Source organism: Anopheles arabiensis, chromosome 2 (genome assembly GCF_016920715.1).
Source record: "Anopheles arabiensis isolate DONGOLA chromosome 2, AaraD3, whole genome shotgun sequence".
In the NCBI taxonomy this organism is placed as follows: Eukaryota; Metazoa; Arthropoda; class Insecta; order Diptera; family Culicidae; genus Anopheles; species Anopheles arabiensis.
This window is the reverse complement of record NC_053517.1, coordinates 64,908,781-64,929,236: the sequence shown is the minus strand read 5'-3', so window position 1 is coordinate 64,929,236 and position 20,456 is coordinate 64,908,781. Positions and strand designations below refer to the sequence as shown.

The 20,456-nt window shown below is 38.7% G+C and overlaps 2 protein-coding genes across 2 annotated transcripts in view; one reads left to right on the top strand and one right to left on the bottom strand.

The window, feature by feature from the left end:
- The window catches only part of LOC120898276 (protein furry), a 46,198-nt gene that overhangs the window by 10,734 nt on the left and 15,008 nt on the right, over positions 1–20,456 (top strand). The window contains 18 exon segments of the mRNA XM_040303886.1: positions 2–331; positions 424–504; positions 589–911; positions 1,025–1,207; positions 3,112–3,255; positions 4,637–4,804; positions 6,436–7,090; positions 7,533–7,643; positions 8,384–8,538; positions 10,425–10,585; positions 15,776–15,895; positions 16,010–16,143; positions 16,295–16,393; positions 16,518–16,649; positions 16,833–17,001; positions 17,232–17,334; positions 18,048–18,501; positions 18,620–20,419. Of these exon segments, the coding sequence (XP_040159820.1) occupies positions 2–331; positions 424–504; positions 589–911; positions 1,025–1,207; positions 3,112–3,255; positions 4,637–4,804; positions 6,436–7,090; positions 7,533–7,643; positions 8,384–8,538; positions 10,425–10,585; positions 15,776–15,895; positions 16,010–16,143; positions 16,295–16,393; positions 16,518–16,649; positions 16,833–17,001; positions 17,232–17,334; positions 18,048–18,501; positions 18,620–20,419 (5,322 nt within the window).
- LOC120898277 (antigen 5 like allergen Cul n 1-like) lies at positions 12,616–14,215 on the bottom strand. The gene is made up of 3 exons (XM_040303887.1): positions 13,752–14,215; positions 13,120–13,361; positions 12,616–13,017 (listed from the first exon to the last, which is right to left on the bottom strand). The coding sequence occupies exons 1-3, from the start codon at positions 14,061–14,063 to the stop codon at positions 12,720–12,722; spliced, it is 852 nt and encodes a 283-aa protein (XP_040159821.1). The 5' UTR covers positions 14,064–14,215; the 3' UTR covers positions 12,616–12,719.

Here is a 20,456-nt window from a genome sequence, read left to right as displayed (position 1 = left end):
ACACAATCTAAACGTAAACGCGTCATTGAACGCGGCTACGATAAATTCCAACTCCAGTGGAAGCTCAGGCATATCTTCCATCACACAAACAACCACCATTACGGCGGGAGCCATTGGCGGTGGGGCGGGTACGACCAGTAGCAGTGGCATTGGGGGTACTGGAGATGGTACTACCAACACGACAGCGGCTGGCAGCACTACCGCCGGTGGAAAGAAAGGGCATGAGCTACCGTTAGCGACGACCATGCACATGGTGGAGGGTTTAGCGCTGGTTATGCTCTGTAACTGTCGATCACCACCGCGCAAATTTGCTGTTAGCATACTGAAAGAGGTAACATAATAAAATTCCTTTATTTAATGCGTAACATTTCCTCGAAATATTATACACGATCTGGTACAACTAAATGAAACTCATTTTTGCAGGTGAAAATACTGAAAAAACTTTTGGGCATTCCCGAAACAGAACCGGCCTTGATAGACGTCATTGATAAGTGCTGCCCACAGGTAAATGAAAACCGATGGCTTTTTATTCTCTTTGAAAAAGCGGCGTTTAATTGTTGTTCAAATGTTGTTACCGTCCATCCACAGGTCCTGGAGAAATGTTTGCATATGCTACCTCAAACGGATCGAACGGCCATGCTTAATGCAAATATCATCGACCTTCAATGGATCGTGGACCGTAACAGTGGCATATGGACGACAGGTCACGTCGAGGAATCAACCAAAGCATCCACTTTGACGCTCTGTCTGTCTCAATCCGCCTTAGGCCAGGCTTACGATCCCTGGAGTGTGTGTCTGTTTGGATTCATGGAGCGCACGCGTGTTTTACAGCACTGTCCATCGGTCGTAGCGCAAGCATGGCCGATTTGCTATCAACGAGTGACGAGTTTGTTCAACGTTATAGACCCAACGTATGTAGAAGGCGTTCATCCTCAATCGAGAAATCGAAACATAATGGAAAATACTATTCATGTTTCGACAGTTTTATGATTGTTTTCCCGTTTTGTATTTAACTCATTTGCAGCCCTGTAAGTGACAACCGCGCGTCGTTGCTTCGTAGCTCGGCACCAACGAAAAAACCCCCGTCCGAGGCACAACGTGACTCACTGGCACATCTGTGGAAAAACCAGGTGGCCCTTGCTATGCGTCTTATCCCACAAATGCCGAGTGTTGCTGTACGTTGTGCTTCGCCTGATCTCAGCTTAAGGTAAGTGTACGGCAAGGGCTATGTGTACATGGTAGAAGTGATATTATTTCTGAAATACCAATTGGACAAGGAATAGGGAACTTGTTGCCTTATGTTCGTCGATGGAAATTTATCTACATAAAGATATGTTCTGCAATACGTGTCTTGCTGTTCTCCGTTATATGTTAAGTATAATGGTGTTGTAAAATATAGTTTGACGCATATGATACCTGTCACTAGCAACAGTATTTACGATAAACTGTTGTTCACATGGTCATTTTGTTAGTTGAAACCTCTTTGTAGGTTACTATATTCGTTCTCTATTTTAATCGTTTAGCGTCTGTATGTGTATATATGTCTGTGTTTGTGTGTGTGTGTGTGTAGAAATACTTCTAATTAATAATAATGATCAGCAGTAGTGATCACTATTCTAGATCATTGCAATTTAAACATATTGTATGTATCTTTTTGTAAAATCAGATATTACGACGTATTTAGTGGTGGTGGTATTACATTTATGTGCATAATCATTGCAAAATTAAAGGAACTGTGAAAAGTGCATCTAATATATAAATTCAATCAGGTTACCAAAATCAGAGAATGGGCTGAAGTTTGTGATGATAATCGATTTAGATGAGCACAATTTGGGTACAGTTTATTCGTTAAGTTTCGTTTAGAATGTATTCATGATTAATTTAGTTAATACATTGATATATGTTCGTGCCGTTTTGTTTTGTGTTAGGAATGGTTTGCCTAAAAACAGCTAATTCGATTGTCGTTATTGAATGTGAGTTTACTGATATTGTATTATTTATTTATCCTCTGTTTTGATGTGTTACTCATCCTGTCACTACTTAAACACAAGTGCACATAATTTTCCATATGCAGATGGACATATGATTCTTACATACTTACGAAGCCATGTGATTGTAAACTGTGAATTAAATCGTCGTGTTCTCGTCACTTCATTTCATACGTTTTACGGTTAGGATAGTGTGATCGGGAGTTAACAATCCATTTTAAACGTCATAACATACGAAAATATAGCACCGGTTTCGGTTTCATAGCTCATCGCGTACTGTAGTGTTTGTGTGATAATGTTAGGGTTTTCGAGGGAGAGTGTTGATCCTAAGCCATGAAGCTCAGCTAACTCACATTTCTCTTGTTAAAGGCACAATATGTTTGTTTTTACACCAATCACTTTTAGTTTAAAATTGCTTTGAAGGTTTGTATAGCGTGTGCGTCCGGCTAATATTGCACTAGTATGGAAAGGGTTTTGGAAAACAAACAGTTGCTCTTTACCACTTTTCAGGAGGTCGCGAATTGTTGTTGTATGTACACGCACAATAAACTTTTGAACAGTAGTGACATTGATTGAATGTAACACTTAAAGTATGTATTTTTCTTTCATGTTTCTTCTCTCTATGCCAACCGCGTCATATCCTGATAATCGAACAACAAATTCCACCGTTTATCGACTTCTACTCAACTCAACTATACGCCATTCTTCTACTTTACAATCACTGCTCCGACTTCATCTTAAAACAAATATATAACAAAAATAAATAAACACATTCATTTGCCACTTTCAATATACTCCATTATCATCGGTATATTTATATGAACATTAATGCGACACAACACAATGATCGCATAATAATCGTATTATAAAAATTGCGAACATGGAACATAACGAAATACGTTTTATAAATTTGTTTCGTATGCTGTATCGTACCCTATGTCATAACTGTTAATTTGTGGACGATTATACATGTAAAAATGCTATATATGATCGATTAAATGTAAATTCCAAATTGGATTGATCATTTCGTCCTACCTCTACTCCATCCTCCGTAAATGGTGCTTATAATCGGTAACAATGTTCACCATTCGCATTCAAACACATTACTACACGACACTATCAGTCTGCATGATCAGTCGGATTCCCGCTCGTTGTCTGACTCGTTGGACAATATACCGTCATCCGTGTTTGGACCAGAAGGAATCGTGACACGCTTCACCCTACCTCTATCATATGGTCGCAAAGATGCCAGACATAAGAGACAAGGGTAACGTTTATTTTAATTTTTTCCGGCATAGTTTTACAAATGATTACTTTCCGTTTGTTTTTTTATTTGTTTCATTTATTATTTTGTGTTCATTCATTTCTTCTTCGTTATCATTTATGTTTCACTCGCGATCATAATTATTGGTTTTGGATGTGCCCATTGTTCCGTTCTTGTTTCTTTTTTGTTTGTTGTTGTGGCAGATTGTGGCACATTTATTTGACGTTCATTCTGATTTCATTCATTTAAAGTATGTTTCAGTTACGTTGAAACTAAGAGACACATGAATATTCGTTCTCTGTTGTTGGTGTTAGTATTTACTTTGCGTTGATCAGTAGTCAGAAAATTTAGTGTTGCTTGATCTTTCCGACAGACATTCATTACACATTACAGTTTAACTAACCCTAAAATGGTAGCTGATTGGTAGCATCAACAATATTTGTTACACTATGTGAGGTACAAGTTAATCAAGTAAAACGATATTTGGCAGTAGATGTACTCGTATGCTTTTAAGCATTATTTTCCTGCAACAGACGTTTTGTTATATTTTGAAAAACCTCTAACCATTTTTAAGCGTACTTCAGAGTAATTTTTGCAAATAAGGTCTTTTGTAATTTTTTTACAATTTTTATTTTATAAAATGTAGTGTTTTGAAGCAATGAATTGTTTTTTTAAAATAAAAATAAGTCAAAATCATCAACAATTATGAGTTAATGTATTTTTATATACATGAATAACAATATATAATAGTATATAGCGATATTGTTATACGATATAACAACAATACTAGCTCCACAATTACTCTTCAACGGCATAGCGTATACGTATTATCAAAGTATTGTGAACGTATTGTGAAAAAAGATTGGTAACAAAACGACTCGATTTTTAAAATAGTTCCTCTTGTCCACATTTGGATGTAGTAAAATGATGAGGAACAATTACTTGCTCATTTTTGCTATTAGTATACTATGCTCAGTATGATTATTATCATTATTATTATTATTATGTGTCAATTGAATCAGGCAATTGCATATTACTTCTAGACTGTATTGATGTTGCTCAGTCGATCGAAACGAGGTTGGCTAGAGTCTATAATGCAGTATTGCAGCTCATTTGTCATCATTCCATCACTATTACCATTGTTACTACTTTTACAATATATAGCGCGTTTTACTTTGTTCAATTTTTATCTTAGCCGCTTGTAGCATGGTAATGGTTTATGGTGCTGATATATGTTGTAAAGTTGTTTCATTGTTTATTTCTTTTTCTCTCTCTCTTTATCTTTCTCTCTCTCTCTCTCTCTTTCTCTCGTTCTCTCGCTCCCTGTTTCTCTTTCTCTCTCTCTCTCTTTTGAAATATCCCGTTAAATTGGGTTTCATTGCAGCTCTTCTCCGGACTCCTTGTCAGCGGATCGAAGCGACAAATCCAGTGGGACGAGCGCTTCGCCGGTAGCACTTTACAAGCTGGTGATACCGTTGCTACGCTGTGAAGTCGTCGATATACGAGATGCGGCCGTTAATGCACTGGGAATGATAAACCATGACGCGCTAAAGTGAGTAGGGATTTATGTACAAAGTTGTTCGTTTTCGTTTGATTTTTTTTACATTGCTACTAGTTTAGGTTTAGTGATTTAGGTATAAAAAAACAAACAAACACAAACAGTTTGCGTGTTAGAAAAAATCAAATAATCGTTAACTATTTTTAAGTTCTCTTAAACGTGTTCTTAAACTTATCTACTAACAAATAGATAAATAATCTAAATTATAGTCCCATGAATTATCCTATCCTATCCTATCCTAACTCCTATCCTATTTAAAAATTAAACTCAAAACTTGTTTTTATTCCAAACTATGCCTTCCCAAACTATTCACTTCACGGGCCGCATTGTTTCACAAATAACGTTGTTTTTTGCAAAAAGCAAAAGATTGAAACCACTGTATTTAAAATTACCTTCGCGGCACGTGGCCTTCGTGCCGTAGTTTGGAGACCCCTGCTTTAAATAGCAACAGTCCTAGGAATACTGTGCATGCATTTTTTCACACTTGATTATTATTTTTGCACTATTTTTAAGTTTTAGATGAGAAAAATTTGAATTTTTCTACAAACAAAAAAATACTAAGCAATATGTTTAGTTGAGCAAACTACATAAAATCATCTATTTAAGTTTTTTGTTTCAAAATCAATGGTCGATGGAAATATGATCGTATCGTATCAAGTATTGCTAGCTAGTACAGTTATTACGAAAAAGGGTATCCTTTTCGGTCTTATTTTTTGAAAAGTGTTTGCAAATTTACATTCCTAGTAACGCGCGCATGTACCATAAATAGCAATAGAGGGAGGATTCTTGCCCTATTTGAAATAATTTAAAAGTAAATGCCAAACTCAAGTTGATTCTCCTAGCAAGTTCTGTCTATCCAATTACGTGGTATTAATAAGTCATTCAGAAAGCTTGTGCTATGCCAGAATGACCGTGCATTTGCCCCAAGAAGGAGAAAATTGGAATAACATATTTTGGCTAACGTGTTACATATTCTGTGGCCAGAACAGAACTTGCATGAAGAGGAAGTGTATGATCAAAACATCAATTTAAAAAGTACATCTGTTTTATATTCGTTCTTCGAAACAGGGTTCCATTTACCTTTGATCTTAGATTTTGATCTTGTTTGTTTTTCCATTCCTATTCGCGAGAAATAGTATCTGTAGTGCATCAATCGAATCGTAAATATATGCAATTTCAGAACTAAAATATATTCTGATTAACTCGAGGTTTTTTAGTGATGTGGAGATGAATAATAACAAAATGTGAAAAAGTGAACGAGATTTTGTATTAGTTTTTTTTTAAATAATATTTTAAATTATTTTAGTCAAAATTAGGCATTTTTTTAATGTTGATTGATTTTAGTTCAACATATTGTACAACGTATAACATAGTAACACTAAATAACACATAAAATATGCTACAATCAAAGTTTATTACGCAGAAGTGATTATGTTACATGAAATTTGAGAATGTTAGGAATAATATTATAAGAAACATACTGTTATATTTTAACACGCTCCTTATTTTTAACACGATTTAAAAGTAACGGATATAGAAGGCTAGGCTAGGTTAATTATACATCTCATTCGTATTCTCATGACACTTTTTATTTCATATTTTATTTTGATCCTATACCACAATAGGGACCTGATGGAAGAGCTAGTAGTATATATACGTGAGGCCATTGATCGCAAGCAAGAGAATATGAGACGCCGCCGGCGTCGTGATGCACTGCGGTTGCAACTGGTGCGTGTGCTGGAGAAGATTGCCGAGAACGGCACGTTCGGTATCAGCCAGTTCGTGCTGGAGCGGGAAACGATGTCGCTGCATCCTACCTTCGTTGAGTACATTGATGGTGCACGCCTCTATCTGGAAACAGAAACCGACGGCAAGGACAGCAGTAGTATGCGTGAGGTGAAGACGCATTTTTGCGACTTTATTCGCAAGATGATAAAAAACTTTTCGCTCGAATCGTGCGGCACGCTATTGTCACGTGAGCTGAAACGGAACCTGGTCAATCTGTTCGTCGGATGGAGCGGTACAGCATATGCTCTACCATTTGCACACGGCCACCACGGATCGTCCCATCATGGCAGTCATCATGGGGTCGGTGCTGGTGGCAGTGGCGGTGGTAGCATTAGTGGAATCGGCAGTGGAGTTAGCGGCATTGGTGGTGGAACCATCGGAGCGAGTGTATGGGGAAGCTCGAGCACAACCGCGGGCATCAGCTCGGGGGCCAACACTTCCGTTGGTACCATCGCAGCGGAAGAGGAAAAATTACAATTTAGCGCACTCCAGGTAGGTAAAAGGAAGCTTGATAAACTTACACAGAATCACGATATCAATCAAATATGAAGCATCCATATATGTGTATGACGTGGTAGAAAAGCTGGGTGATTTTTCCTATAATTGATATCATATTGAAATAGAGTTTTATTGAGAGGATGTAAATGTTGCTCCAAATTGAATCGAACTTAAACAGTCAATGATGATGTTTCAATGCATTAAATTGTATGGATAGATTATCATGAACATAGTCTGGCACTTAAATTGCTGTGATATAACATAATTTTTTTGGAAATGATTGAACGAAGAAATGAAAAAATAGTTAAACAATCTACCGAGATTTAAAACATGTATATTAAATTCCTCTTATACCATTTCGTCGATTCGTGTTCAGTATAAGCATATGTTGGTTTGGTTTTGAATCTTCATCTCGAACGTTCCTTTTCCGTTGCAGGCTATGTCGGCGGTTTTGTGCTGTGGGCCATGTTTTGATCCCGGTCATTTGGCGGAAGATGGTGCAATTTATAGTTGGCTGGACATGCTAATGACTTCCAAAGACGAGAAGGTAAGTACGCAAATCAAAGGTAATATTGTAGGGTTGGCTTGTGGTAAAACGACTTACTGTCATTCACCAACTCTTACCGCTCTTGTTTAGGGATAGTTTATTATGAACTTTGAAGTGAATATTCAGGATATGGATCATTTTCCTTGATTTCTTCCAGTTTTGTCTGGAAGCGTTTTTTTTGTAATTTAAAAAACGAAGAATTTCATTTATACTACAATGTAAAATGTTTTGATATCATTAGGAAGAGATTTGATCTACTGTTGACCGTATTGGAAGGATTAAAGATAAGATTTTGTATCCCACCTGAATCATTCTTTGCATTTTCTCCTTCTTTTTTGACATAACAACCGTTGTCGGTCAAGGCTTGGCTTGACTAGTGGGCTTGGCTTTCAGTAGCTAACTAATTACACATAGTATGATTGTCAGTCCTACGTATGGGGGCATGGTCCAATCGAGGCTTGAACCCTTGATGGGCGTGTTGTTAAGTTGTGCGAGGGATAACTGTATCACCAAACCGCCACCAAAAATATTATCTAAATTATCCAATAAAACATTCCATTACTACGCAATGATGTGCGGTGTATTTTATTACGGGCAATTTTTAGAACATCACTTTTATGTACAAAACAAATTATGTAGGTTTAATGTCGAATACATTACTCAGTATGAAACATTATCTCCTTAAAATATGACCTAGTAATATATTTTATCTCCTTTACTTACTATATTATTTTCCCCAGATTTATGAGTTAGCCAAGGAAACGGTGGTACTGCTACTTGAATCCAATCCCGATATAGGTCAGCTGCTTGAATGGGTCATCGATCGTTGCTATACAGCTTCTCCTCGTGAAGCAGATGCTTGCTTCTTGGCATTGGCGGTTATATTTAGTGCAAGGTAAAACTATTATTGTTGTCTTTGTGTTGGAAGGCGTAAAAACTATTTAATTATACATTACCAAGTTATAAACATTTATCATTTTTAATTATTTTTTTTTCTTAACCAATGCAACATTTATGATCTTAAAAATGTGTGTGAACAATGTACATGTGTAAAATTTTGAATTGAATCATGTTTTTTTCAGGATTTTATGCTAACAGATGATTTTCTAACAAAGGATAATTTTCACAGTTATGTCTTGTTTTTCAATTCTTTAAAAGCCTTCTTTGGATTTCCATCGATATTGACGCTCCAAAGACAGACGAGCTTTCACAAATGCTCCCTAGCACGAAGAAATTGTTTGCTAATGAGTTTGCTATAGAGTGCTTTATTTCTGCAGTCTCAGCATACCTTCATTTAGTGCCGCGAATGCGCTATCATTGGCCTTATTACCAGTGGCAGCACAGGATGGAATAAAACGTTACTGCGCTTTAATGTTTACGATTGTCGTCGTAAAGCTGTTGCTCTGTTGTCCGGCACATCGCGTTGGGCGTTTTTTATGGGATACTACATTTGATCTTGGTGTCACTTGATTCTCAATTTCAATTAGGTCAGGTTTACTGTCAAATGTGTATGGATCAACAAGTAATACTAGAATACTAGGTGCTTTATTCTTGAATATGCACTTTAATTATTGCATCACTGTAGACTAAGGATCTTCAAACTTTTCGTTAGAATAGTCAAGCCCTATACGCACATGGAATGGCTTGATCTGTACGGGGCTTGAACACATGACGGAAGTGTTGCTGTGTCGTACAATTCGACTTTTGTATCAAGAGTCAGATGTAATTGTACGTCTACTATACTTATGCAAATATAACTAACCACAAATAATCACAGCAGAAAATATATTAATGTTCCGAAATGGATTTATATTGTGTCTTTTAATTGATTTTGATTTGTCTCATATTGAAATGATTGCATCACAAAATTACCTTGTTTACGGGAGAGTGGCTATGAATAAAAAATAGTGCTTTGTTCCGAAAGCTTCAGCAAAGTCGTGATGATGCACCATTTGTAAATGCTACCACCCCAAAACAGAGAGCGAGAGAGGGTCTACAATATTGGCAGTATATTGAGCAACAACACAGCAGTGTGGAATAAGTTGCTACATAACAGCTTGCGTCGACGCGACCCTCGGAGCATTTTATGTGCTCTCAAGTTCCTTATCAATTTCCGGTTTTACGACCGTCGTGAGTTTGCAAAATTCGTGCAGATGGGTAGGCTAACCTATAACGCTTTACGATCCATCAAGCATTTCCTTCGGCTTGGTGGGTTGGTGGAAACGAGTGAGGTCTGTGGATAGAATTGAATTGGGCAGGAAATCTAGCGGCAGATTGGTGGTGTGTATGCGGCTCGGTTCGACAGAACTCTTTGTCAATAGGGATAACTTGAGCGCTCACATTTTCCCAAAAGGTATCCTATGGAAGGTAATATAACACGTTTTGAGCATCCGCATAAATGCATCCGCGCAATCAGAATATTGGAAAAACGTTACATCTAGATGGTGATAACTAAAACGTGACTAAAGTTTATGACAATGCTGCTATTTCCATGTACCACCTAATGATCTATTGTAAGCCACATTATTATTTTTACCTTCCTATAAAGAGTTGTATGTTAATATGTTTGTTTTACGATTTATGTTAAAATGTAGATATATTCATTGTTTATGTTACATTATCGTGCTCAGTGTTACTAAACACATTGAGATTATGGTCGCCTTTAGTTTATACATCCTTGGTTTGGTTTTATATGTAATAAGAAACATTGTTGGTCCATCTTGTTCGATAATAATAAATTTTATTTTTCGTTATATTTATTTCCCAAAATAATCATTACAGAGAATATCCGTGTGACCATTATACATCCGTGATCAATGTTACGTTACTGATGACTGGCTGTCCCCGTGTGGAAGTGCATTCGACAGCTCTGCAGTTGTTGCAAATATTGGACAAGCGTTTCTTTGGCAACGTTGGACCGCTGCAGACAGAAAATGATCGAGGTGAGTAAAACAATTGATTGATATAAATTATGAGCACAATTAAATAATATATAGGTATTACTATTTTTTTCTCTGCAAGCTTTAACTTTTGGATGGTTCACTTTGGATACATTTTTGTAAATTTTAGTTTCTTTTTCTTCTTTGGTACAACACAACAGTTGAGGCCTGCCTGCCTTGTCTGTGCCCTATTGGGCTTGGCTTTCAGTGACTTATTGATTACACCATAGCAGGATATAGTCAGTCCTACGTATGGGGGCACCGTCCATTCGGGGCTTGCACCCATGACGGGCATGTTTTTGAGTGGTTCGAGTTGACAACTGTACCACCAGACCGGCCCTACATTTTTGTTTAGTATGTCTGATAATTAGACAAGAATAACGCAAATTATTGCAGCGCAAATGTTGGTATAAATTGATCAATTTGTGTTATCACGTACGGGAAAGCATCACGGGATTAGCCAAAGTATTAATAGGTGACCGCAGTGAAGGCTTGAAAAAGTAGCCAAAATCATAGCTGAAACATTTCACGTCGAAATGTAGGTACCCAACTATCATGCTTTCATAGACTTCTTATCACGATTCACGGCGTGATGCTATTTGGTGGCGTGTCTGCGTGCTTGATTAATCGAGGAGCGACTATTTGTTGAAATCTTCCGCTAGAAAAACAATTTCTTATAGCTGATGTTAACTAACTAATATAAATATAATGAATTGTCATAAATGTCTGAATAAAACAATCCACATATTACATAGCCCTTAAGGACCACCATATTTTTCTTCAAAAAGTATCTGCAGAGATTAAGTTTATCTTTCCTTTCAGATAAAGTTAGTTAATAATTTATTTTCCCCGTTATAGTTAGTTCCTGTCACAATTCTTACAAATGCGTTTATATATTATTCTTCGATGCAACTCATGAGATTTTGCACCACCTATATATCGTCTTATCTATTCTTTAACAGTAAGCAGCTGGTAAAGGTCTTGAAAGTATTTGAATGTTTGTTGAATTATTGCCTTTAGGCTGGACATTGGACAGTTATTGTGCTGTATGTAGTAACTGTACCATTCTAACTCTTCCCGGCTGAGCCAATTATGAGCCTTTGTTTGTTGGAATTTTTTTAAAAATATATTCATTTATTTATTTATTTTTTATATATTTATTTATTTTTATTTCCTTATTTATTTATTTATTTATTCATTCATTTATTTGTTTATTTATTAATTAATTAGATAATTGATTCTTAATTAATTGATTAATTTATTAAATTATATATTTGTTAATAAAATAATTTATTTATTTATCTTTTTTATCTCTTTATTGATTTATTTATTTATTTATTTATTTATTTATTTATTTATTTAGTATTATAATTTTGTATTTATTCATTTTTATTTTTATTTAGTTTACAAATGTTTTGAGTTTATTATTACATTGGTTATGAAAGCCCATGTTTTGTGCCTTCACCTGCCAATGATTTCCCAGTGAAGTATTATTTATATATTTGTTGGGGGCATTGGATCATACTTTGTTTACTAGGAACTTAACATTATTTACCAGGATCTTCAATTTTAAAGATTTTTTCATGTGTTTTTTTATCGAAATCTCCTGTATGGCATGATTAAACCCGATGAAATGTCAAATTCTTCACGCGCCCACACATTGTGTGAACATACTCGCGAGGAAATAGATTGTTTATGTGTGGACTTTTCATAGAATATCATGACATGTAATCGATTTTGGCTTCACGTTTCACTGAGCCGCCAAAATTACTATACTAATTGGTAGTATGTCTAAACGCAAGGTGAAAAAAGGCTGAATTGTGAAAATGTCTTCTTGTGTTTTTTTGTTGCGTTTAACTACGTTTATTATGACTTTCCATTGCATTGTGTTTGGAATGTGTTAATGATACGTCTTACCCTTAACACCCACCCTTGTACAACACCAAATTGTTGGTTCAAACAATTGGAGGAATGGCTGTATTACCTTGTGTATCACCTACAGTGTTCTTTCCAGTTCAAGAAGGTTTTTTAGCAATATTTGAAACAGTTTATTTTATAGCCTTGAAATAAGCGTGCAAAACCCTTTGCTATTGTTATACAAACTGTGTATAGTGCTACAGGTGCAAAACAAAACAAATTACATTACCTGATCTCTCCAATCCAAGACCGTTGCGTACGGCTCGCGATCGCTGCACAAGCAATGGTACTGTTTACTACGGTGCGACTGGCACATGGATGCAGGATTGTCTCCTACCGTGTACGTTGCCCGATTTATCAAATTGATGAAGGAATAATTACAGACGAAATAATACTCTCGACAATCTTCGCCAGTTGCGGTAAAATATGCCTCAATACGGGCGGCATACGAAATCAGCGCACAGCCAATAAAGTACACATTATCATTCACCAGCAGGGTGAAGTGGCCGATGGGTTTCCTACGCGTGTGAGAACCACAACATGGTTAAAATAACGTAATATTGTCGATGGTGCACGAAGGAACTCTTTTTTGCCCCCTCTCATACGTTGGGCTTACTTACTTGACAGGGTGGTTAGGGTATTTGGTTAACATTTCGATGCTTGTGTCCCAGTACTCATCAAACCAAGCGTTCAGCGAACTGTTCACTATCTCGGTTAGTTTGAGCGTTCGTCCGCATACGGTGCGTCTGGCGATGTTTTGTCCAGCGTAGCGGTACCGTTCTGTGCTGCGGCAATCATCATGCTCATAAATACACCTTTTCACGTTACATTCAGCCAGCGTTTGAAGGTCTTCGTCCACACGCTACGGAAGTGGAATGATAATGAGCTGACTGATTAATTTGCTGGGGATGGTGAAATATGCGCGAAATGTATGCGAAAATCCTTATGAATGGTAAAAGGATGCGATCATCCTCAACTAACAAAACAGCTATAATGTTGCTTGAAATTAATTTGAATAGTGGCATATGCGAATTCGCAAAAGTAATGCAATAGTACCAAAGGCTGCAATGTTTTTGCTTTGTTCAACTTGATGCAATACCATTATTCTATTGTTCAGGTCGTCACAGAGTGCAGCAAATGGAAGTAAAATTTGAATGCATTAAACAGATTTCCTAAAGAGAATACTTGAACATTATATCAGTGCTTTTAATTTTTCTTTGTGAATTCGTTGAAGGTTGAGAAGATGCCTCACCAATTGAACCATCCGTACTGCCGGGCGATAGTGATGTATCGAACCGCAAGCAAACAGATGTCTCAGGTGGTTATGTGTATGCAGTATGAACTGCAGATCCTTTTTGGTGAACTTGTGCAGCTTAGGGCTTTTGCCGGTGCAAGCGGGACCATATGACTCGTTGAATTTGCATCCACAACCAATATTCTCTTTTCTCGGAGGGCAATAGTTATTGTCACAGTAGTCGTAACGCGAATGTTGTTTTGACGCTCCCGAGTAGTGCACGAGTAGTGCAAAGAAGGCCACACAAACTAACACTCGCCGCGGGTGCATGTTGATATTATCTGAAGGGCGATAGACGAATGCGTCTTTCTGGGTGTATCGAATCGTAGTTGTTAAAAGCCAGTTTGCAAAGGACTGCACTACCGCACCGCACCATCCAGCTCCATCATCACCCACCGAAAGCGTTTGAGTAGTTGTTCCCAACTGTGTGCAACATTCTCACAGTGGTTTTATGTTTAGGTGAATAGATACCGGGCGGCGTATCGTATGTATTAGTCGTTTGGTTTTATTTTCGATTCGTGCGAAATAGAGGAAATGAATTTCTTTAAATCCCACACAGCAGTTCCCCATAAAGTGAACCGTTCGTGAGTTGTGGAAGGGCTTGCACACACAGACACACATAGGATCGTCCCATCTTTTGCTTTGCCCGGTTTCGCCGTAGTGGATGGGTGGGATGTTCATTGCTAAACCATTCGGAGACAGTTTCTAGGCAAACCATTCGGAAATCGTAAACCTATCTGTTGCTCGTATTTTTTACGAGCGTATTTTTGCTGCGCGTGACCTACACGAACGGAGACGCGGTAGGGTTTATTAGCAAGAAGGATGGAAAGAAACTACCCTATTTCGTATCGTTTGAGATTCAAATCCCAAATGTAGTTACGTTATTTTTCTTCTAGTTTTGTCTGTAGGTACGCATCATAAATATGTATTGCTTATTAGTACTTTGTTTTGGCATTACTGATTCGTTCCCTTTAATGTGGGAATTCGGTAGAGTCGTTGAGGCAGATTACTCACAAACTTGTCCAGCAATTTAAGGAACGGATTAATAAGATTGGGAGCAAATATAAAACGACATTTTAAACAGTAGTATTAGTGGAATGATGTTTATAAGATGTATTGGTAGTACCAGATGTGATAACAGTTCCGAGATATTTATTTTATAGAAACAAATTTCATTTAACTATTTTGGACTTTGGAAATTCTAACTAACGTAAAGTACAGATTTTCCCCGATATACGCTATTAATGCGGGCCGGAGGCAATCGCGTATCTCCAATATTAGCGTGTGTAGAATTTCGAGATTTTCAGTCAAATTATTGCTTATATTCGTGTAATTTTGCTTGATGTGGTTATTCTAGGTTATAAATTTATAGGTTATAAATTAGTTATTTGATCTGATATCAACTGACAATTACAATTGTGTACCTTTTACAATGGTTTTTAAAATTCAACTCACAGGGAATTTATTTTGCATTTGTCAATTGATGTGTCAAATCAGTACAATTCGCTCAAAGAACTGTCAAATTATGAATATCGCGTATAAAGAAATCGCGTATATCGAATAAGGCGTATATCGGGGAATACCTGTACTTCACAATTACTCTCTTAAAACAACAGCGCAGTAGAAAATTTATTCTAATAGCTTTCCCATTTTCCCGGTTTCTCAGATGCTTTTAACAATAATTTCGCGATAAACATCGAATTACAACATTTTCATTTGGTTACATTCTATTAAAAAGAAACTGAACATAAATACAGCAGATTATTTTAATAATGTAAAGTGCAACTGCGTACACCGATTCCAAGGTTTTACGTGTCGATGTCGGTAATGCGTATGAACGTATGAATAATATATAATTTACTTTATTTATTTATTCAACTTTTTCAACTTTATTGTTAATTTGAACAGTGTATTTGACTATGATGTACGTACTGTGAACGTTATCTTAAAAATATGTTCTTGTTTGGTTCGTCTCATTGCAGAGCCAGATAAAATAGGTACATTAGATGCTGTACTAAGTGGCGCGTACTGTCGATCCCAAATGTATCTTTCTCGCCAGATAGCGCGCCTGAGGCCGGAACTAACCATGTCAATGTTTTCTGGTAAGTGACTTATGCTTTTCATAACGCTAAAGCGATTAGCGTCTTTTGTTTTGGCCCGTGACTATGATTAAATGTTTCTAAATACGTTTTCATGCTTTCGTGCATCCTTTTCAGAGATAACATATCGGTTTCAAACGGCACGGGCTGAGGCGCGAGCATTACTGTTACAGTGCTTGTTGCCGTGGCTGGAAAACGTTGAACTTGTGGCTTCGAGCGTGCCACCGGCAACACCACTCTCTTACATAATGGTAATTTTTGACACGAAATTTTCATAACTAGAACATACATATTTAATTTTAATTATGTTTGATTGAATGAAGCGAATTGATTGCAAATAACACATTTTGTCGATCTGTACTACCGTTATTATTATTATTAAACTAAACTGTCTTTTAACAGTATTATCCTGATTCTGGTACAAGAGGACGTCGCGAAGGATCTGGCTCAACTGAGGCCACAGAAATGATTCTGAACAATCTTTTCTACATCACTGCAAAGGTAACCTAATGTGATTATTTTAACATGAACTGTGTCTTTTTTTCACGCTGCCTGTACTTTATGCTGCTACCTTTTCTGCTTGCTGTATAATCGCCGTGCTATTTATCGTGGTTTTTTTTTACAGTTTGCAGATTCACATCCTTACATTGAGGAACTTTGGGGCACTTTATGCCAATTTTGGCCTAACAACCTTAAAGTTATCTTGCGCTACTTGCTCATTATTTCTGGGATGGCTCCAAATGAGCTATTAGCCAATGTAAGTATATCGTGCTTTGGTTTGAAAACTTCATTCCACTTGATTTATGCTGGCAATATACGGAAATGTGATAGTTTGCAAAGATTAATCAAGGCATCTGATTTCGTACTGCGCTATCGAAGAGCAACTCGCAATTGATTTGCTTTGTTTGGGCTATTTTTTTTCTTCATTATATTTCCTCAGGCAAAACGGGTCGCATTGTATTTGGCGCGTTCATGCACCAACAGATTACTGGACGAGCTGATGAGCGAACTGCAGACGGTGGAAACTTTGAACTGTTTAATTGAGCGCACGGAAACGCCTCCGTTTTATCGCTTAACGAGCATGAGAAAAGCGTCCAGCCACTCCGATGGTAAGTCCATGGTACAACCGGTGCTTAATTAGAAGAACTCTCTGCATTGCTGTACCCGTCGATGTGATTGACGGTCAGTTAGTCATTCGACGTTTTGCCTGTTCCGTACCATCGAGAACGTTTACGAACCATTCAAGGATGGTCGTTGATTTTCTTATTTATTTTTTTATAAATGAATTCTGTAACGCAAAAAGGTGAACGACTTTTCCATTACCACCTATTGTCCATAGGTCCGGCATCCGGCAACAACGATCCGAAGGTACAGGATGTAGATGTAGAAAAGGGGACCATTCACACGAAGCGTCACAGTGGGGAGGACCCTATAAAGTCTGGGTAAGTTATTCTTTTTCAGTGAAATGTATTTTGTAAGGAAGTTTTATAAAAATATTACATAGACAAAAATAGTTTTGGTTTGTGCATAGAATTTAAATGATGCATATGTAGAATTTCCTCCCAACTAAAAATATTCATGAGTACAATCAATTGATCGATTACGAATATTTTTATAGCTAGTTAAGCTTTTGTTTCATTGTGCTATGACGTACATACGGGAGACTCCTTTCCGAATTTTCTCAAATCCTATATTTCACTTTGAATAGGTGAATAGACTCCACACAATTATTCATGAATTGAAATTGTAATTAGTTAATGCCTGTTTCGGATGGTTATGTTACTTATACAAACAAAATTGCACAACACAAATGGTTATACTCAGAATGGTTAATGAATTTAAAACAAAGAATATATCCTTCTACAGCCGTGGGCATTGCACGATTTAATCATGATGTTTTTAATAATAATAATAAAAAAAGATTGTAACGAGATATTGGATGCAGGATAACTATGAAGGGATGAAATGAAACCAGAGCTAATTACAATCCATTCAGTTTGAACCATTCTACTGAATCGATGAAACTACTGCGTTTGATGGCCGGCGCAGGAAAATAGAAAGGAATCTCAATTAACTTTACGTATTGTTTACTTATTCCTGTACCTTTTTTATGTATGGCCATCTGTGCGTGGGCTCTTGATGGTACGCTCTGCAGAACGTGCAAATCGGACAGTGCACTTCGAACGTTTGCAAATGCCTACCGTCCGCCCCGTGGTAGCGATAAGATACGCACCGCGTCTGGTCCGTGCGTTCTGCCCCGGCATGAGGACGTAATGATGATGATGAACGAACCGGAAATGAACCAGGAGGATAATTTTGTGCAAATACGCACCGAGCAACCGACTGCACCCCATCCTTTGCCGATGCCCGAGTACGGCGGCTACTTTGCACCGCTGACGGAGTTTTTGCCGGACACGAACATTCCAATCAGCGGGTTTCACCGATGCAATGTAGCTGTAATGCTGCTAACGGACATCGTAGTCGACGGCATTCCTGGGTTGGACTGGACGCTACATGTTCCGCTGATGCTGCATATTCTATTCCTCGGACTGGACCACACTCGCAGGATCGTGCGTGATCATTGTAAGAAACTGTTGCTGAATTTATTGGTAAGTAGTCTTTCTTGATTGTAATCTATTGAAAGGCAATACAATGGATATAAATATGCTGGCTGGAATTTATTGGACTATACTTACCTTCGTTTATCTTGTTCGATGCGCGGTGCAGATTGTGTTGGCAGAGCATAACGATCATTTGACGGTAGCAAAAATATTGCTAAACAGTGACACGTCCAAATTGCGATTGGGTATCGTTGTGCCATCACTGCCGGTAATCGATCACAATTTTACCGAGCCCGACCAGGAGTTCGACAGCTATCTGTTTGGGTTAAATAGCACTTCCACACAGCAGTCGGTTCTGTCGCCTGCCTCGAACCAGCCCAACGAGGAAACGCCGGCTGTCCCGATGATTGTGACGGAGGAGAACGCACCACCCCAGCCCGGTCCCACAATGCCGACCGCACACGTCATAAAAAGTTTGATAAAATTCCTGTCCAATGAGAGCAGCCAACAGCATCCGCTGTGGAACTATGAGGATATAACGGCGAAAGTTTGGAGCATAAAGTCGGCGGATCAGTTGCATTGCTTCCTACGACATATTGTGAAGGCGTTCACGGACAGCTATCCCCACGCGCGAATACCGGAGCGTTGGGCTCAGACTGCACTGCAGCTGGGGCTTAGCTGCTCGTCGCGCCACTATGCCGGCCGCAGTTTGCAAGTGTTCCGCTCGCTTAATGTACCAATCAATTCGCGCATGCTGTCTGATATTCTGTCGCGGCTGATTGAAACCGTAGCCGAGCAGGGTGAAGACATGCAGGGCTACGTAACGGAGTTGCTGCTCACGTTGGAGGCTGCTGTCGATAGCCTCGACTCGGATTTCCGACCACTGGATGTAATGAAGGACATCTTCAAAAGCACACCGAACCTGAACAACAAGGAAGGCGTGGTGTCGAGCATGTACAGCGGCAGCAAGCGTTCCGGCGACGGTGGTATTACGGGAGGATCCCCTGGACAAAGCTTACACAATGCCACGAGTGGCGGTCATACGCGTAGTACCAGCTACTCCATTTCCTACTGTTCGCGCAAGGCGGCCAACTCGCCAATTGACAAGCAGATTGAGCTGCGCAATCGAAATGCAGCGCTGGAAATTGAGCGCAATGCAGCAAAGTTTGGCGCTGGTCAGACGTCGCTGTCCCGCTCGCGCAGTGCACAGAGCCTGAAGTTGCTGGGAGACACAGCTACGCAGGACGATAAGATGACAATACTGGCACAGCTGTTTTGGTTGGCAGTTTCTCTGCTGGAAAGTGATTATGAGCACGAATTTCTGCTAGCGTTAAGATTGCTTACGCGCGTACTGCATCGACTACCGCTTGATCGACCCGATGCACGGGACAAGGTGGAGAAGCTGCAGCAGCAGCTCAAGTGGTCTACGTACCCAGGGGTGCACGCACTGCTCCTGAAGGGCTGCACACATTCTGGAACGTACGAGGCATCGATTGCGCTGCTGTCGCAGCTAACACCCCTGCTTAACTTGCCAGTGTGTGATCCAACGCAAAGCTGCGCTTTTCCCATGAACGTCATTGCACTGCTACCGTACATGTTACTGCATTACGAGGACGCTAATGAGATCTGCATCCGGAGCGCGGAGAACATCGCGCAAGTTGCGTCAGAGATGGGTCTGAAGCTGGAGAATCTCGGCACGGTCATGACGCTTTACAGCAGGAAAACGTTCAGCAAGGAATCATTCCAGTGGACCAAGTGTGTGGTCAAGTATCTGTACGATACATACGCACACATGGGTCTGCATATGTTGGCGTTCTTGACGGAGGTGCTTGAGAAGGGTTGGGTGCAGGTGCAGCTGCAGGTCCTGAGCGTGATACACTGCATGTTGCATTACGTCGATCTGTCCGCCGTAGCCATACAGCCGATCGCTGGTGATATGCTGAGGATAATTTCAAAGTATTTAGATGTGAGTATAGCTTGTAATAATATCGTATGCTTGAATG